The sequence below is a fragment of the Lepisma saccharinum genome, chromosome 21 (genome assembly GCF_977018435.1).
Source record: "Lepisma saccharinum chromosome 21, izLepSacc3.1, whole genome shotgun sequence".
In the NCBI taxonomy this organism is placed as follows: domain Eukaryota; kingdom Metazoa; phylum Arthropoda; class Insecta; order Zygentoma; family Lepismatidae; genus Lepisma; species Lepisma saccharinum.
The window spans coordinates 504,173-524,958 of record NC_139249.1 but is presented as its reverse complement, the minus strand read 5'-3'; the positions used below and the strand labels follow the sequence as shown (position 1 = coordinate 524,958).

At 41.1% G+C, this 20,786-nt stretch overlaps 1 protein-coding gene across 1 annotated transcript in view; it reads left to right on the top strand.

The window, feature by feature from the left end:
- Positions 1 to 1,760: 1,760 nt before the first annotated feature.
- The window catches only part of LOC146003939 (cell adhesion molecule 2-like), a 56,776-nt gene continuing 37,750 nt past the window's right edge, over positions 1,761 to 20,786 (top strand). The window contains exon 1 of the mRNA XM_083142452.1: positions 1,761 to 2,380. Within this exon, the coding sequence (XP_082998578.1) occupies positions 2,320 to 2,380 (61 nt within the window). The 5' untranslated portion in view covers positions 1,761 to 2,319. The remainder of the gene's footprint in view (positions 2,381 to 20,786) is intronic.

Here is a 20,786-nt window from a genome sequence, read left to right as displayed (position 1 = left end):
GGGTTCTGTACCGTAAGTAACCTTTTTATCTTTATGTATTTCAATTCGGTCCAGGAATCGTTTTACATCAATTGAAATACGGTCCTGGACCCTTTTTTCCCGGACGAATTTAAATACGGTCCTGGAACCTTCTTTCCCGGACGAATTTAAATACGGTCCTGGAACCTTCTTTCCCGGACGAATTTAAATACGGTCCTGGAACCTTCTTTCCCGGACGAATTTAAATACGGTCCTGGAACCTTCTTTCCCGGACGAATTTAAATACGGTCCTGGAACCTTTTTCCCGGACGAATTTAAATACGGTCCAGGAACCTTTTTCCCGGACGAATTTAAATATGGTCCAGGAACCTTTTTCCCGGACGAATTTAAATACGGTCCTGGAACCTTTTTCCCGGACGAATTTAAATATGGTCCTGGAACCTTTTTCCGGGACGAATTTAAATACGGTCCTGGAACCTTTTTTCCCGGACGAATTTAAATACGGTCCTGGAACCTTTTTCCCGGACGAATTTAAATACGGTCCTGGAACCTTTTTTCACGGACGAAGTTAAATACGGTCCAGGAACCAGGAACCTTTTTTCCCGGACGAATTTAAATACGGTCCTGGAACCTTTTTCCCCCGGACGAATTTAAATAGGGTCCTGGAACCTTTTTTCCCCGGACGAATTTAAATAGGGTCCTGGAACCTTTTTTCCCCGGACGAATTTAAATAGGGTCCTGGAACCTTTTTTACCGGACGAATTTAAATACGGTCCAGGAACCAGGAACCTTTTTTCCCGGACGATTAAATACGGTCCAGGAACTTTTTCCCGGACGAATTTAAATACGGTCCTGGAACATTTTTTCCCCAGACGAATTTATATACGGTCCTGGAACATTTTTCCCCAGACGAATTTATATACGGTCCTGGAACTTTTCTCCCGGACGAATTTAAATACGGTCCTGGAACCTTTTTTCCCGGACGAATTTAAATACGGTCCTGTAACCTTTTTTCCCGGACGAATTTAAATACGGTCCTGGAACCTTTTTTCACGGACGAATTTAAATACGGTCCTGGAACCTTTTTTCCCGGACGAACTAAAATACGGCCCTGGAACCTTTTTTCCAGGACGAATTTAAATACGGTGCTGGAACCTTTTTTTTCCCGGACGAATTTAAATACGGTCCTGGAACATTTTTTCCAGGACGAATTTAAATACGGTCCTAGAACCTTTTTCGCGGACGAACTTAAATACGGTCCAGGAACCTTTTTTCCCGATCAATTTAAATTCGATCCAGGAACTTTTTTTTAAATTTAACAAAACGCAACTTCGACCGAATTTCAATTGTGCGAGAAAAAAGGTTCCGGTCCTGCGGCGGAACCCAATATATCTCATTATAATTTATGGATTCCTATAATCTTGGTTTGAAGTAGGTCTCCGAACCACTACGGGTCTCCACCGGGTATCGAAACCGGGACCCCTTGACTACAAAGCGACGCCACCGGGGAGGCCTACATCAATATTCCTACACTCCGCACGGAAAGCTCGCTTAAATCAGTTACCGTCTTCACGGTGGAGAGAGAGAGAAGCCTTGTGCAACGGCCATGCGTGAGAGTATCGCTTATTCACCCCCCTTCCCTTCCCACAACGATCTCACAGGTTGAGCGACTCTTTGAAGCAGCGTCGAGTGGCGCTTGAAGAGGTGGCGCTGCTGCAGCCGTCACGTAGGAATCCCCTCGCGATGGTGTCGTAGTTGGGTCAGTTTCGAAAGAGTGTTCCGCCTCGTGGCACCGTCGGCTGCGCTCGTCACGCTTCGGGTCCCGTCGCGCTGGCTTTTCTATTATTGCGCGCGTCGGATCATTGTTGGCGGTATTGTTTTTTTGTCGCTCTCCCGGTGCGGAGGTAGATGAAATTAGTATCGGCGATTTTTTCGGTGGCAAAGTGTTTGATTGTGACAGTGGGGAATTAGTGCCAATAATCGTCACATTACAACCGGCCTTTTTCTTTAACGTTTTTCGTCTCCAGAAAATCATACTTTTTCGTGTGAATTTTGACCTGTAGCTGTTATAAATAAGCGTGGTACTGTAATTACATACCCCTGTACCTTCCCTCCAAAACTTAAGACAAGAAAACTGATAACTACTTTTAAAAACAGCTGGAAAACACCTAGTTTAGAAAAATGTGAAGACAAGCACTATACCTTTGCAACTGACTGGAAATACTTGGTTTTCATGTTACGACATGAACTGAATGATTATTGTCGTTGTGATTTCGACGGTGTTTTTCGAGCATAACTTATAGTGTACGAACACTTGGCGTCCACATTCATACAAAAACAATGACTGGAATGTGCATAATATTCCATCTTCCTTTGTTGTGCATATTTGTCCTGCAGCAAGGTAAGTGCAGTGCTTTCTTATTAACTCGGTTTAGACACGTGTGTCGTCAAGAGAGTTGGAACTGTGTTTATGGCACCATACTTGGAGCATACATCCTCAATGGATACGTTGTTATCAATGTTTATCGTGGGCTTTGACGAACAGGCTTTTGATATTTATGTATTTACTAGGTGATTGGCCGGCGTTGCCCGGGTATTTATTTACACCAATCTTCTATTAGACAGGAAAATCATGAATTCTAACTATAGTGTAAAATGAACTTGGGAGTTGAACGGCATTGGGAGTGTCACTATTCATCTTAGCGACCGCGAAAACTATAGATTCCACACTAATATAGGTGGTTTTCGATTATTTTTATATGTCACCCCATCCTACCCCCACCCCTAGGGGTGCCTTCCTCCCACAGTATTTATTTCCACATTATAAGTGATATGTGTATCAAGTTTGGTTGAAATCGCTCCAGGCGTTCGAGAGTTATGGCGGAACAAACATACACGCACATACATCCATTTTTATATATATAGAAAGATTTATTGAACAGGTACAGTCAACGGCAATAAAAATGGGATACCTATAAATACCCGCTACCCTCCATGGAGTTATATGTGTTTCATAACTTCGCGGCGATAACCGAACTTATTGAAAAGTGACTATGGAATTTCGCATATCGCCTTGCAGTTAGGCAACACACACGGCACATTGCAGGGAAGCGGGTATTTCAGGATCTAGGTGTCCCGTTTGTATTGCCGGTGACTGTACATACCTAATTACAGAGTCCATATACACAGTGAATACAGTTACATATATCGTTCTCTATAATATATTTGTGCTTGCTACTTTATCATACCATTTCATTAGGAAATTATGTGTTTAAGCCAGTCGTACATCTCTCTCCAAGTGTTGTAGCATCCTGATATACTGACAGGGTGCTACATATTATTAACTGAAACGATAATGTAAATAAAGACATTTTGACAGTTTCTACAACTGTAGATGAACTGTGGTGAAAACGAATGAGATGAGAAAAGAACATTAAAACACGAATAAAGACTACAGAAAGCTAGATGCAGTGCTTACGAAAAGATTAGCAATGTGCTATGAGTACTTGCATTTTAATAACTGAACGCCATTTTTTCTGCCCCTTCAGGTAAATTGCGAGGATGAGGATGAATAACGATTAGAAGAGAGAGAAACATTGTGTCCCAGCCGGTACTCTAACCCAAAAACCTCGAGAGGACTAATTTCCTGCGATTAAAGAGTACCGCTGTACAGATCAAGCATTGACCCCCTTCAGGAAGGGGTATAAGCAAATGCCGGAGGACATGAGTGTACAGAATTAGAGTTGATTTTATTCTGTGCAACCTTGGGCAATTTTCTCGGATCCTTTACACAGATACTTTAAATTAAAAGTGAATGACTGACATTAATCTAATTGTGAAGAACTCTATTCACGAATGATAACACCACCCTGTATGGGTTTGAACGACTCGCAGTCTCTGAATAACTTCAAAATGCTGATTCCAAAAATGAAATCCATTTTTACCCATCACGTCTAGTTTTCTTTCTGAAAATAGCAATATATATTAACTGCCTTAATTTCACAATAAAATGTGTAGTTCCATAATTCCCAAGTAGATGGCTCTGTATATGTAGATGGTGATAAAATATTAGTTTTCTACAATACAAATCCTCCAATCTTGAACTATAAATGCACAAAGAATAGAAAGCATTTAATCCACATTTTATGTCCACAAAACACATTGACATGCAAATTGTAAACTTTGATTACGTAAGTTAGGTTTTCGAAATCCCTCAAAAAAATGTTCAAAAGTCAATGTTATAATGTAGTGGGTTGATTGAATTTAATGACGCGGGGAAAGGAAAAGTCCTGATCTAGGGGAGAATCCTGACATGATGGATGTCATTTCAGCATTCAAAATACTTCCAGAATCACGTATTGGTTTGAAATCAGCCGAATTTTTTCCCCAAAATGCAGGGTGATGTAATTATTGGCTTGAAACTGTAGCTAGTCGAAAGATCGATATTATTTATATCGTTTTGAGTAACAGCCTGAGGGACTTTTACGGGTACCAGATTTTATCTTCATCCTTCTTGTAGTTTCTTGAAATATCAATACTGACATAAATGGCTCAGCCGGATAATTATGTCAAGCAATAAACTTAAACATGTGAAACAATCAGCCTGAACTAAACACGGGTTTCAAGATTGTTCTTCCTTGCGGTATAATTTAACGAGCGCTTGGGGAAACTTAACTGATGTTCATTTGCAGCACGATTCTACTCCTGTTAAATCTTATGACCAGGGAATGGATTTATATGTATTAAAAAAGTGTAAGATATGTAAATATATATTTAATTATTTTAATGAAAATATAGAATTAAATATGGACTTACAATTGTCAAAAATGGCAATTTTCATTAAACAATCTGCAGACCTAGATGAATAAAATATATTATCCTTACATGATATTAACTGTAATGCAAAATCCAAACACAAAAAATGGATTATCAAAATTTCTTTTAAGTGCTGAATCGTAAATCTCCTATTGTCCCTGAAGAGAGAATCAAGTTGACTGAAACTGCGTTCAATATCACATGAAGCAATGAATTTCAAGCGAATGCTTGAGCTTGCATTCTTCGTATTCCGTGATGGGCGCGTGGGTGTTCTACCAAGATATGCACAGTTCGTCATAGGTCATCTGGAAAGGGCTCTGTTTGATTTGATTTTCTTTATTTTACTTCACATTTTGTTCCACTTTCGGCTAATTTGCGAAGATAGGGATGAGCGATGATATGATGAAATTGATGAATGGACACTCAGAAATATCCATGCCCAGGCCGGGATTCGAACTTAGGACACCTGGCGTCGTAGTGCGATGTGCTAACGAAGGGTTCTGTTGTTGACAAGAATGTCACAATGACAAATGTCTACTGTCAAGATTTAAAAGGAACAGAATACAGATGAATTGTAAACCTTTGGTATTTAACACAAGAAAGAAAATGTAGTATTAGCATGAAAATGGCATATATGCCGGAAAATGTTTAAAAATATGGATATTATACGTTAAAATAACAAAAATATATAAAAAATGTGCTAAAAGCCAATATATGTAAAAATATGGATAATAAAAACAACATTTTTGGAGCTTAGATACCACGATTCGCAAAGATAATACAAAATAACATTGATTTTAGTATTATATATAGGTATGTATTTACATATAGATCCGTTCCGTGCTTATGATACATTGCACCTATTATATTCGTGTAATGTATCTTATTCCACTCGGAGACGTTTCACTTAATCTCTATTTCGAATGTCAACTGAATCATTTTAGACGAGGCCTGTTAACTTCGAGTATTATGGCTGGAATCTGTAAAGTTAATATGTGTGCAAACAAGGATGTACTCTGATCAACTCGAGTGCTTACTAAATGCAGCAAAAAATAATCGAATGTCTCCTTATCAGGGCAAATTGCCACAGCGTGACAAATCGATGTCTCAGAAAGTTTTGGTGCGACAGTGAAGAAACTATGTTCAGTAGTATTCCGGATCAACGTTACATGATTTGCAGCACACATTATATTGACCGATCAATTGTTGTGTACGAGAGAGCAACGGACGAACAACAGAATGTGTCGGACTCACTGTTTAGCATGACACGACTGGACCATCGTCGGTAAAAGCAAAGTAAAGTGCTCCCCTGTGCTTTGCACCGCACCATGAAGACGTGTAGGGCACCACTCTTTCTTGATCACGCCGAAGGTCGGGGTGATATAATGAGCAATGTCCCTGGCGACCTTTACCCCCCTGAGTTTCCTCCAGGTACCCACTTTGTACGACGGTAGGTGGGCGCCGGAGCTGCTTGAATAGGTGGAAAAAATCCCGGATCTCCCCCGCCGGGGATCGAACCCGGGTCTCTCGCATGATAGTCAGACGCCCTAACGACCGAGTTACGGCGGCTTGAAAATTGCATTATACATTTTCTTTCACATTCATTTAAGGGCGCGAATGCTTCTTGCATTAAATCTTAACAGCGACTCTTTTACGCAACTGATATTCTGTGTGCCAACCATAACACTGAAACGCCACACGTGAATGAAAGTTAAACAGGCCTCGCCAAGTCACGAAATTGCAAACAAGGAATAAGAAGACAAACAAAAGAGCGGAAGGAAGTCGAGAGAGAGAAAAAAGGAAACGGCGCAATCGATAACGACGCTGGCAAATGAAAGCCAAACATCCGACATGTCACACGCTGTGTACACAGCAGGGCAGCTGAATAGCCGCCGGGACACGCGCTTTGCTTTAAAATTCTCATCGGCTTTTGTTTCGGGACTACTTTCATTTAACGCCACGCCGGCGGGAAAATTACGTAAAATTCGTTTTGTATTTGCTTACCATTTACTTCTCCGCTCGGCTCATAATTTTATTTTTCTCCTGTGGCGCGGGAAGCGGAATTGTAATGAGTTTGTTTCTTCAAGGCCTTTGTAGGAGAGATATGAGGCAACCAGCATTCATGGTTCTCAATCAATGGATCGTGTTAACGGTCGCTAGAAATTAATGACACACTACTCCTGCGTTTCTCATCCTAACGTACGTGAGAGAGAGAAGAGAGAGGAATAGAGGGAAGAAGAGAGAGGGAGGGAGAGAGCGAGAAATAGAGAGGGATGGAGAAAGCGCGGAATATAGAGGGAGGGAGAGGGAGGGAAAGAGAGAGAGGAGAGAAAGGGGAGAGAGGGAAGTGAAAGGGGAGAGAAAGGAGAGAAAGCGGAGAGAGGGAAGAGAAAGGGGAGAGAGAGGATAGACAGGTGTGAGAGAGAGAGGAGAGAGAGAGAAGAGAGGATAGAAAGGGGAGAGGGAGGAGATATACAGGAGAGAGAGGAGAGAAAGAAGAGAAAGGGGAGAGAGAGAAGAGAGAGGAGAGAAAGGGGAGAAAGGGGAGAGAGGAGAGAAAGGGGAGAGAGATGAGAGAATGGGGAGAGAAGAGAGAAAGGGGAGAAAGGGGAGAGAGGAGAGAAAGGGGAGAGAGATGAGAGAAAGGGGAGAGAGGGGAGAGAGGGGAGAGAGGAGAGAAAGGGGAGAGAGGAGAGAGAATGGAGAGAAAGCGGGGAGAGAGGAGAGAAATGGGAGAGAGAGGAGAGATAGAGGAGAGAGAGGAGAGAAAGGGGAGAGATAGAGGAGCGAGAAAGGGGCGAGAGAGGGGAGAAAGGGGAGAGAAGGGATAGAAAGGAGTGAGAAAGAAAGACGAGAGAGGGGAGGGAAGGAGACAAAAGAGAGAAGAAGAAGAAGAAGAAGAGAGAGAGAGAGAGAAAGAGAGAGAGAGAGAGAGAGAGAGAGAGGAATACAGTGGGAAATGGAGATAAAGGGGTTGGGTTGAAGAACATCTACAGACTACAAACCATGTATATTAACTCTTGAACTCCGATATACACTTTAGTGCTTATTGACAAAATCCTACAAGAGGGGGAGAGAGGGGTTTCTCAACCGAGTATGCGAAAGTGGTCACCGTCTATGAACCTCACGTCCACGTATCACAGCTGGGTTGACGAGGCTCTGGCGCACGGAACCAAAGTCACTATAATCCACTGTGAGGCTCTTGTTGTGTCGTGTGATTGTCCCTTCATGCAACTCGTCTTGTCACCGTTTATCCTCATCTTCGCGATAAGTGAAAGTGGCAGAGAAGCCACGCAAACTCAATACAAAATCAACATCTGACGATACATGAAGAGAAAAAGAAAATAAGCAAGCCAAAGAGAAGAAAGTTCAAGTAAGCAATGGAAGATAAAGGAAGACACAGAGCAGATAAAGTGAGAATGAGAAAAAGGAAATAAAAGAGCTTGAAAAGGATCAGATGAAAATGAGAGAAAATAAAAGAGAAGGAATTAGATGAATGCTTGAAGTAGAATAACAGAGTGAAAGCTGGAACAGAGAAGAAAGAAGTGAAAACATAAAGAGAATAAAATATAATTATGTGATTTAGGAAAATAAAATGGAGAAAGTGGAATAACAAATATGGCTTCCTCTGTATGTAAAAGTCTAGCACGGACTAGACTTGCAGTTAGAAATGATCATACACTGTAATCGTAATCATATCAAAAGGACATTGTGGTGCAAGACTCGCTTTTTTTACTTTACTTTTCTCAAGAAAAATACGCAATCTAATTACAGTAAAACCTCGTTAATCCGGACTAATAGGAGGGATAGGTTGACCGGTTAAACGGAAGTCCGGATTAACTGAAATGACCTAAAAGAACAGTAGAAAGTGCATTAAAACTCCGTTTATATTAACAAAACAAAATTATTATGGTGTATTTAAAGGGCATAGGCCTAAATACACTATACAGCACAGTAAAATGTAAGGCAATACTGTACATACAATGCAGTAAGTACGACGAATGCGATTGTTGACTTCTAGCCAAATTTAAAACCTTGCATTCTGCTTATCGGGGTCCGGATTAACGAAGTTTTACTGTATTTCAGTATTTTCTTGTTCATAATTTACAGTCGTAGCGTTTTTCAACAGATGCGTAGTCATTCTCAGCGTCATATTTGCGAACATATTCATTGCGACTGTGCAAAACTACAATAAAGAGCTTCAAGCTCAACTATTATAGCTTCACATTAACATTTGTGCAGTTGAAATATGGTTTAATGCAACATACTGCCATGTCGGATGAAATTACCTGTGCATGTCTGTTTAGGATGCGGCCTGGTATGATTCACAGGCCGAAAGCAATCCCGGAGGGATGGAGCGCCTGAGAGGTAGGCACCCCACAGATCACTGCATCTCGTTGGGTTGCATAACAATTAGGTAACCGCTACTAACATTTCCAGCGACGAATTCAGGCGAAACGTTTCTAGTGCTGTCGATATTCATGTAGAGTTAGGAATGTTTGTGGAGAGTTTCATGCGATGCGCTAGATAGGATACGTCACTTACGTCTGAAAAGTTAATACGGAAGTTACTAGCGCCGTCAAGCGGATGGTTTGAAAAAGTCAATTGTAAAGCCGTGCAGTAATGCTGTGAAATTAGTGCGCGGTTGATGAGCGGAAGAGACCAGAAACTCTACACTATGCTTTCTCGTTAGGTCAAACAAATGTGTTTTTCTGTGTAGGCTTACGTAATCATATCGTGTAATTGGAGGAAATACTTTTCTTGTTTTTATCACTTACTTCTACCAAGTTTTAAGAAAACAACAAGTCGGGATTTTTCCGGCCTTGCTCCAGTGCAGAAAGCGGCTCTGCGGTTCACCCAGCCTCAAATCAATGGGTGCCTGGGGGCAACCCTGGGGGATAAAGGTGCTCGGAGCATGGTTCTGAACACATCACTTCTAAAATGGCTGCGATCGAGAATGTGTGGGTCTCTACTCACACATCCCCTAAATGTGCCTTCATGGAAGGGTGCTAAATGCACTTTAAACTTGACCTTTTTTACCATCTACCAAGTTTTGTCTACACAGTCACGAACACTTCGGGATGGTAACAACCCCATCGACTTTCAATGAGATTATTACAAGCCAGAAATGCCCGTGACTGTACAATCTGGATTAACCCATTGAGCACTAGGGACGTTTATTTACGTTGTCTGATGACCTGCACCCTGTAGTACGATTTGAACTTAGCGCCAAAGCAGTGCTGGCGTAACGTAACGTTCAGCTTCGACTTTATAAACGGAAGCATTTCATGGAACATTCCGGTTAGCTTTTGCGATTGCGGTGTGTAATATATACAGCACGAAAGGCACACCAATTACACCACCTACTGTTAATACACGGCGTTCACATTTGAAACGACTAAAATCCTCAACAGGTGACGCTGCGAGTATCATACATCTCGATGCACTTTGTTTTGCGGAAATCTATGCATAAGTCGAATATAAATATTAAATATAAATATAAAATATATAACACTGTTAAGCTTTGTTTCCATGTTAATAAAACATTAAAATCCTGACCAAGCCTAACTTTTATAATGTAAGAAATATGCATAAAAACCTAACGTTTCTAACTTCTTAATGGAGAGTAGACAGTATGTATACTCGTATATGTTTAAATTATTCTCGCTGCTACAAGAAGTGTAGGCAACTGTTTACATTAATGAGAACGAACGAATCCAAGCGAAAAGTACATAATACGCTAGTCATTGTATGTTTGGTGTGGTAAGGAACCAGTCCTGTGACGTTCTTGTTTCGACACACCCGTGATTTCTTCATGAGCAAGAGTTTCCTGCTGTTAATCTCTAATTTTTGGTTATTGACACGTGAGTTGGAAACTCTGCCTTTGAACATAGCCGATCCCTAAAGGTTTTAAGTTCTTTCTGTACGGAACGAGAACGCTAGAATTGAAAAGGCCAAGATTGTGTGAGAAGTTATTATGCGCGCCAACAACCCACGGCAAGAAAGCCTCAGCGTTTAACCCGAGCTGAGGTAAACGCTGTTCTCGTGAAATATATCTCGTGCAGGGAGACCATCCACCAAAACACGAATCTTCTACAGCAGAAGGAGAGAGGAGGGGAGAAACCGTTTTCGTGCACAACACGACGAGAGAGCAGGTCGACCTTTAATCCATAACTTTTAACCCATGTCCTTCTTATCGACTTGTTCTGGAGGAAGGGTTGAAGCGCCGTCTTCGAAGCGCGTGTGAAACAACTTGGGAACATGCATGGCGTACGTGCGAGGGGGAGAGGGGGGCTGCGTCCCCAGCGTTGACTCTTACAAGGACGATGAGGTCCCAGATAGGCGGTGAGTAATGGAAAAGGTCCGGGAGACAGGGTACTTTATATTTGTTTCGGTTCAACAAGTTTTATCTAGCATCGAGGTTATCGAGGCGTAAACAAAACAAAGTTAACCGAGGAATCGATTATCGATTCTTTTTTAGCACAACAACTTCCGGTAGCGACTCGAACGTACTGAACAAGGTGGAAAGTTTAAGGGTGCGCTAACAACAGCACATCCGATTTACTTTCCAAAGGGTCGGTTTCTAAGTGGCGTACCTTGACATACCGTACCAACGTGGCATAGATGTTCCCTTAAGGTGAAGAGGGACAGTTTCGTCGGAACGGGCATTACTACTGAAAAAGACAAAGCATAGGATAAGAGAGTATGAATTTGTCGCCATGTTGCAAGTGGAAGAGGTTTTTAAATTTGATTATAAAGCTAGATACGATCTGCAAAAGAATTCATGAATGATTATTTATAGACTTATGGACAAACACACCTGCAAGTTACGACTAATCTAATGGAAGTTTCGACTTTTCCGCCTTCAACCTGTACTCTTTCCGTTCATGTGTTTTTCTACCATCGGAAGCTTGATATTCCCAAGAGAACAAGCAAAATAATATTCCAATAAGTGCAATGCTAAGTTCTCCCCCTCCTACAGCCATCCAGCGCACAGGCCTCTTTCTCCAGCTCGCCGTGGGAAAAGGTCGGTGGGGAAGGAGCAGTTTAGGGTCCTGTTATCTGGTTGGACGTGGAAACTGTTCCTCTTGCCCTTAAGTACATTACAAAGATGATTCGGTGAAACTGACTGAGCGGTCGCTAGCGAATTTCGTTGGGCTGAGATAAAGGGTGAAGGAATAATTTGCAGGGCGGTCCTGCTCCCGTGGTCACGACTGGCTTTTAAGATTACCCTTTCTCACTTTCTTTCTATCTCCCTTTCCTTCTCTCTTTCTGCATCTTTCTCTCCAGCGCTCTCTCTCCCTCTGGTTTCCTTCTCACCCTGTTTTTCTATTAAGTTGTACCTTTCTTATATCCACGGTATATCTCTTCCTTGCTCGTTTTTTAATTCCCATCCTTTCTTCCACTTTTCTCTATAGCTTTCTTCTCTCTTCCTCGGTTTCCCTAACTCTTTCTCTCTTTCACAATTTCTCCATCTCTTCCTTTCTTCCTCATGTTCTTTCTTTGTTCCTTCCACGGTTCTCTCTCTTTCTGTTCCTTCTTTCCTGCTAGGTTTCCATTTTTTCCTTTTTCCTCCGTTTATCTTCATTTTCTTTCAAGGTTGCTCTCTTTTCCTTCTTTCTTCCTCGTTTTCTGTATCTTTTTCTTTCTTCTTTGCTTTATTTCTCTTTGTTTATGTTTCTCTACGGTTCTTTCTCTCTCGCTCGGGTCCTCTCTGTCTTTCTTGCTTGCTCCATCACCATCTTATCCACTTCCATGGTTTCTCTATGTCATAATATTCGGTGACTGTTAAGATCGTCAGTCTATCACTCAATATTCCCGACCACGAATACTGCAATAAAAGAAGCTTAACCTTTCAATTGTTTGTGGTAGTTTACTAGACAAACTATCGCCTCTCTCTTCCCTGAACTTTGAAAAAACTAAGAAAAATGTGTTTTTACGTCAAAAAACAAGCATTACAAGAAATCCTGCGTTTAAAAACATGGAAAAAGTTACAGACCGAACGAGTAGCACGTAAGTGTCGTTCATTCAAAAGGAATCAACGCCCACGTTTTCCGTTTCTGCTAGCGGCATATTTCTTCGGTGGACAATTCCGTTCCTCTCCTCAACAGTATCGGTGCTAGAAGTCGATAAAGAAAGATGAAGCAGGCATAAAGAAGGAAAGGATTATCCCCTGGCGCTGCGGAAAAAGCCGCGAGAGAGATATATTGTCATCTGCAGTGTCTGGTTACTATCTTAGGAATAAATTCTGAGAAATATGGAAGATCAAAGAACAGGAGCGTCGCTTTCTTCTCCGAAAGGGTGGAGAAGGAAGCGCAAAGAAGCTGGATGTGAAGGAAGTAGCACAGCTACGGAAGGCGTTTAAATGAAAAGGATAATGTGGAAACAAGCGTGAAATGAAATTAATAACAGCATGGGGGGAATGATTTCTAAGTACAGAATTAGAGACAAAAGCAGTCAGTATGAAACTAATTCCTGGTACAGCAAAGCAATTATGAGCACAGGATCAAGGACAAAAGCAAATAGGAATAGAAATTAGAGGGAAATTTTATTCTAATTAGTGCAGAATGCAGAGTGATGAAGTCACACAAAGAACATCCATTCCCAGACCGGGATTGGTACCCGAAACTCCTGGCGTCGTAGCGCGGTATGCTAACGCAACGAAGGTTGGCACAATGATTATAGAATCAAAGGCGAAGGTAATTTTTGGTACAGTCATATAGTTACAAGTAATTCTGAGTACAGAATGAGGTGTAAAAGCAATTGTAAGTATAGAATCAAGAACAAAGGCAAATCTGAACAGGAAATAGGGAAAAATAATTCTGAGTAAAGAAAATAAAGCAATCATGAGTACAGTATAAAAGATAAAATTCAATTCTGGGTGAAGAAGATATGCGAGGGAAATTCTGAGTACAGAATGAAGGGAAAGAAATTTTGAGAACCGAATCAAGAACAAAAGCAAATCTGAGTACAGAGTCGAGAGCTAAAATGGTGCAAATGCAAGTCTGGGTTCAGAAATAATGATTAAGAAAATGTTTGAATTCAGAATCAGAGAGAGCAATTTCTACTACAAAATCAAGGCAAAGGGGCTGTGAAAAGAGAATGTAGGAAAGTTTTAATCTGAGTACAGAATCAAAGGTAAAAGCAATTTTGAGCGCGCTCGCGGGCACGCACGCACGTACACATGTGTGTGTGTGTGTGTATATATATATATATATACACACACACACACACATACACACACACACACACACACACGAGGGGAAGTCAAAAATTATCTACACTTTTGCCACAACTTTTCTCAGGTTGGCCGCACTGCCTTCAGCGCTTGTGTGCTACAAGGTTGTACTTTTGTGGTCATGTGGCCGAGGTTTGATCTTAGTCGCTTCATTTTTCTTTCTTTTGTTACAGATTAAACATGGCCGCTCCACTGACAGTGTGCACCAAGGAAGAACAGCGACCAGTGATCCAATTTCTCTGGTCTGAAGCTGTGTCAGGGACTGAAATTCATCGCAGGCTTTCAGTACATCAGATGATGTCAGAATAATCTCTTTGGATGATGGGTAACCATCGGTACATCAGAATCATCTCTCAAGCTTGTTGAATCTTCCCATCAGTGGTGGAGGTCGATGGGCATCGTACGCTTCGTGTTTAACGCTAGTCCAGCCACTTTTAAACCTCTCGATCAACTTATACACAATTCTACGTGGTAAAGCGCTGTCCTGTATTTTACTGAAAGGCTGTGATGACTTTCAGTCCCTGACACAGCTTCAGATCAGAGAAATCGGATCACTGATAGCTGTTCTTCCTTGGTGCACACTGCCAGTGGAGCTGCCATGTTTAATCTGTAACAAAAGAAAGAAAAATGGAGCGATTAAGGTCAAACCTCGGCCACATGACCATAAAAGTACAACCTTATAGCACACAAGCGCTGAACGCAGTGTGGCCAACATGAGAAAAGTTGTGGCAAAATTGGAAAAAAAAAATGACTTGCCCTCGTACATATATTCATACATACATAGGCAAAATTAATTCTGAGTACACAACAACGGGTAAAAGCAATTTTGAGTACAGAAGCAAGGACAAAACCAATTATCAGTACAGAATAATGGGAAAAAGTAATTCTGAGTTCAGAATGAATTGCGAAAGCTATCATGAGTACAGCATAAAAGGTAAAGGCAATTATTGGTAGAGAAACGAAGCAAAGGCAATAGCAATTATGACGTCATGGCGAATACAGTATAAGGAGTAAAGGAATCTAAGAAAGAAAGCGATTCTAGGTGTAAAGACGTAGAGTATTTCTGAGTATAGGGAAAAAACAAAATAAATAACTTTGCAAGGGATTGATACGACCGGAAATGACGTCGCACAACCGATTCCATTAATCGCCAATTCCCGGATCCCGTCTCGAAATGCGTGGCTGACCCGATACACGACATTAAGAGGTCAAACGGTCACGTGCTTCCACATATTCCGTGCGGATTCCCTTGATTAAGAGTCTGTCAGGAAACAATGAATAAACAATTACATGTGGTGTGTTACGAGGAAACTTCTTTCCCCAAGTATCCACTCGCGTCCTGATATAATGATATGCCTCTCGCATGCGTGACTCTGTCGAATGCTCACTTGGGATCTCCAACCTTTGCTTGCTCTGTAAATAACGTGTGTTTTGAAGAGAAAATAACAAGGGTCGAATATCAATGTTGCGTGCAGAGCGCCCAGTTTTATTTACCCAGAATTCCTTGCTACATGGGCGTATTTGTAAGCACGAATGTTGTTTCCGTTTTGACTGGAAATGTGTTTCCATATTTCCTAAATCATTTCTCGTGTCTTTAATCGGGGCGCTGTGCAAATAAGGCTGAAATGGTCTTGCGGGAAAAGATGGGTCAATTTGATTGGTTCGGTGTATAAGGCAGTCCCAGAACTCTTATAGGTAACAGGGCAGTGCAGCGTTGCAATAACCGGAAAGCGCAATTTCCCGTTTTTCCCTTTGAAAGTTGCAACAATTCCCTTTGTCATTAAATTTTCCCCCATCTCAAGAAAATTTCCGTTCGTAATCACATTATTATTGTTATTACTTTCACTGACTCATAGAATACAGTCATTCACAAATATATGAGGATGTATTGAATGAATTAACTAATGGAGGACTTCCCCGATGGCGCAATGGTAGCGTCGTCGCCTTGTAATCAAGGGGTCCCGGGTTCGATAACCGATGGAGGCACATAGTGGTTCGGATTCAACTTTAAACTGTAAGTCCAGTCCTGATTAGCCTTACTGTGCATAAAGTGGACTTAATACACCAAATGAATCAATTAATAATGCAGAATTTTAATTTCAAATTTTACACCTTAATAAAAATACACCTTTTACAATTAATAGGAAGATATTAATTGTTCGGGCAGCGATATTTAAAATTTTAGTTCTGCTTGGATTTGGGATTTTATATTTCAACCATGTTCTCTGCATTTTCTTAGTTTTTCCCTTTTCAACTAAAACTCGACTTGAATTTCCCAGCACCGAGGAAAATTTCGCTTCATATGGCAACACTTGTCCAGGGGGTGCTAAACCCTGTCCCGGCGATCTCGGATCAAGGCCGCGCATAGCGGCAGAGAAGGGGAGGAAATCGAGTGGGCAGAGCCAAGCAGCACACGCTGCTGCGAAGGCTGGTAACCGAAGTCGCTTTCCCCCTCCACGCAATCCCGTCCTCTCTCAGGTGTTCATTGGTGGAGCCGTCTCGCGTCACTACTTGCGCAGAGACTTGCTTTCGTTCGATTGCTCCAGAGATAATCGGAACATAGTATATCTATTTTAGCAAAGCGGCTAATCGCGACGTCGAGGAAGATTGGAGGTTCAATTAGAGAAGAGGCACATTAAGTGGATAGGAAATGAACCACGAGCTTCAGAGACGAGTTCTGACCACAGACACAGCTTCATATCCACTTCTGTATATCTTTCTAACTATTGTTAACCTCAGTCTAATTCAGATTACTTTTGGAACACCCTGTCGCGGTCTACAGTCTAGACGCCGTCAGAAATATAATCTGTATCCTCCGTAATCAAAAGCCTCGCCGCGTGCTCTCTATAATAATCTTCCCATCTCTTTACTCGTGGCGCACTAATTGCTGTTCAACATCTGTGATTTCTTTGACGGCCCCTCACCACAGCGCCCTCTTAATAACGCTCAAGTCACGTGGAACTAATTTCAGAGCCTTTCTCCGTCAGTCTTTTTCTGTTTCTCATGGCAACCCATTAATGGAGAGTTTCTTTCTTTTCGGAATAATTACGTTAACTTTTCTTGATGTGCTGCTGATAATTGGAAACGACCCTACCTATCGAAGATTGATAAGCAGCCTCGAAGTTTCATTTTCTATTAACCCTAGGGATACAGACCGAGGCAGGTCGCCCGCGAACTGCAGAGCGAGCAGTAGTACTGTAGCGTTATAAGAGGGGCGAAAAGGAGGCTTTGTCGATCGCGTGGGAAACTTCTCGTCATACGATTCGAGAGTAACAGTACACGAAGAAATAGAAGATTCCGTGAAAAGGAGGATGAATACCCCCGAAGGATATTGCCTTTACATGTTCTGTGAGCATCTTATTTTCTTCTTTCTCTCTATCGATATTCAACTATTTCTCATCGTTCTCTCACTCTTCCTGATTGTATTTCTTCTATGTTTCTTTTTCTCTCTCGCTTCTCCTTTTCTCTCGCTTCTCTATTTATTTAATTCTCTCTCTCTCTCTCTCTCTCACTCTTTCGCTTTTTTATTTTTTTTAAATTATCTCTCTCACTAAGGTTCCCTATTTCTTTCATTCCTTCTCTCTCTCTCTCTCTCTCTCTCTCTCTCTCTCTCTCTCTCTCTCTCTCTCTCTCGCTCGCTTCTCTATTCCTTTCTTTCTCTCTCTCGCTTCCATATTTCCCTAAGTCTCCCTATATCTCTCACTCTCTTCTCTTCACTTCTCATTTCTATTGCTTTCTTCTTCTCTCTCTCTCTCTCTCGCTTTACAATTTCATCCCCTCTGTCACTTCCCTATTTCTTCCCCCTTTCTCTGTCGCTTCTCTATTCTTTTAAGACTCTCTCTCACTCACTTCCCTATTTCTCTTTCTCTCTCTGTCTCCTCTCGCTTTTCTATTTCTTAATTTCTTTCTCTCTCTCTCCTTCTCTCACTTTTCTATTTCTTATTATCTCTCTCTCTCTCTCTCTCTCTCTCTCTCTCTCCCGCTTCTCTATTTTCCTCTCCTATGCACACGTGGACTGCTGAGCGAGTAGCGTTGCAAGAGGAGCGGAATGGAGGCTTCGTCGGTCGCGTTTGCGTAGAGAGAAACCTCTTGTCATCCGATTCGCGAGTAGCAGTGCAATGTGGCATTGAAATATAGGCAGAAGAAACAGGGGATAGAACGGTGATTTATCAGTAACACAATAACCTCTTGAATGCATTTCACAAGCGTTCTAATCAACATGAACAATTAGTCAGGACTGCTATATATGGATGTAACCGGGTATTCTCTCGGATAAACAATTGTAGTCCAAATCTACCATAGTTGAAAACTGACGTAAAGTGAAATTAATGGAGGTGGGACCGTCTGAAGAAGAATAGGACCTACTATGATTTTAATACTTATACAGTGTTAGTCTAAAGAAATAGACATTTTAAATGCTTTATAAATTGAATTTGTTACATCATTAAGTATTAAGCATTAAGTACTGTTGTATAGAGAAAATGTTCAAGTTTACGACCTCCGCTTTTCGTTTGTCTTCGTGACGTCAGCATCACGTGAGCGCCCTTGACGTAAGTCGAGCAGTATGGCCGCTAGCCAGGTGGACAAGGCTTTCTGCGTGATTGAATTTGCAAAAACAAATTCTGTTTGTTACGCTGTCTATCGTGCAGCGTCGTTTTAGAACACGGTATGGTAGACAACCACCCACAAGGCAGTAAATCTACGGTTGGAGAAAGACATTTAAGGAAACAGGTTGTCTGTGCAAGGGCAAAAGACCGGGGAGAGAACTGTCGTGTTACAAAAGGGTCACCCATAGAACACTTGTAACTTCCCAATCTAAACTTCAGGACATACTCTTCAAACCATGTAAGCACTTCAGCCCTATTATTAAAACTCTTCTTTCTGTAAAACTTTGAAAGTGTATATTTCTTTTAGACTAACCCTGTATATTCAGATAATTTTCCGAGCTAGGCGTGAACTTAAGATTAATTATCGTTATAATGAACTTCATTTGTACGAAGCCAACGATCTTCTGAAAATAACAGAGCACTAAATCCAATTCTGAACCTGTGCATAACAAAACTTAAGTTCCCGTAAATACTTGCTTTAAAGCTGTATAAAGCGTCAACAATATCCTTTCCTTTCTTGTTTCCTTTAACAAAGTAATTATCGGTTTTAATAAGACCGAAAATGGCTAATCAACATGAAACATCATAGATGGTTCCATGCGTCATTCCAGAACTCGCTAGCTTAAAAGTACAGTGGGATCCACAAGTAACGTATTGCTCGGCAAATTGTCCATGACCACTTTCATTCATTTCTCTCTTGTATCCTGTTAGTCTTTAAGGAATTAATTTTTACTTGTGCTGATACAGAGGTTGCCAGCAGTCAATTTGGCGTTTTGTTCGAATTCTTGAAACTCTCATTGAGTAAATTAACGAGAGTAAACTTGGTGATGGACAATTTGCTTGGTAATACTCATGGGTCCCACTAAAAGTCAGTTTTTAGTTTCAATTCTGGATAACAGATGGCACTCAAATATTTCATGAAGAATATCACGCTATACATAATTTAAGAAAATAGTGTTGGCAATCAAAATAATATATTTATATCATTCATTTCCAATCTGTAGCTACTAATCATATAAGTGGTTAGAAGCGTAAGGTGCTACTAAGATATGCGTCATCTCTCTAAAGGCTGCTACTGAATTATCTAAACACTGATTACATAAATGTATGCTTGTTTCAGTGTCAGAAATTGTCAGTACAAAAGCATACTCCTGATACTCCAGGTTTTTCACAGAAAATACTGAAACATTCATGAATTAGAATTTACGAGTATCCTTCGCTTTGTTTTATTTTATCGGGACTGTAATTACCATTGAAATAACACCCTGAGGGGAGAACATGTAATGTAATTTCCTTGCAATTAATGGAGAATTAAATGTCAGTAATTGAAATGCGATACAGAAAGGAATTCGAAAAACACAGCTACGGCATTGAATCATGATAATTTACGTCCCTTTGCCCACATGCGTACACAAGCATAACCTCTAGCTCCAGCAATATGTAATCGTGGATCCTAGGGCCAGGTTCGATCAGGCGTTATGCCTCTAGAGCTTCTTTTACGGCACCAGTTGTTGTAGTTCGAGCATTCCATGTGTACTGAATGCAAGATTATGGTATACTTGAATTGCCCACTTTTACCCTGTGGAGGCACATAGTAGTTCGGATACCACTTTAAACTGTAGGTCCAGTCCCAATCAGCCTATCTCTGTATAAAAGTGAACTTGAAACGAAACTTGGTTACTTTTAAAAAATAACTTGTCGAACATTGAATCAGGCCCGTAAAGATCGGCAGATCGAAATAGAAAGATCTGAATTCTGAAGTAATGGATATTTGAAGTAAGGAACTAACTTTCCAAAATCGATAACATATTGAGATTTCAGGAATGAAGTAACGATTTCTACTTCGAGAATCGGTAACGAATTTCGGATTTGAGATTTCGTGATTTTTTATTTCGATTTTGGTATCGAGAATCAAGTACAGAGTCGTCCTTTCAAGATATGATAAGTAATTTAGGATTCGAGATTAAGCCTGGGTAAGAGAATCGTTAACAACTTTTAAATTCTGAGAACTTTTGTTTTGTATAGCTCGGTTTCTGTCTCCCGTCCCCCAGTCTGAACCACTCAATTGCACGAGATACTTCAGAGCAACTTCCGCGAACGTCGCAACAAATTAGGTACATTCTATGTTCTAGACAAGGAAAAAATGC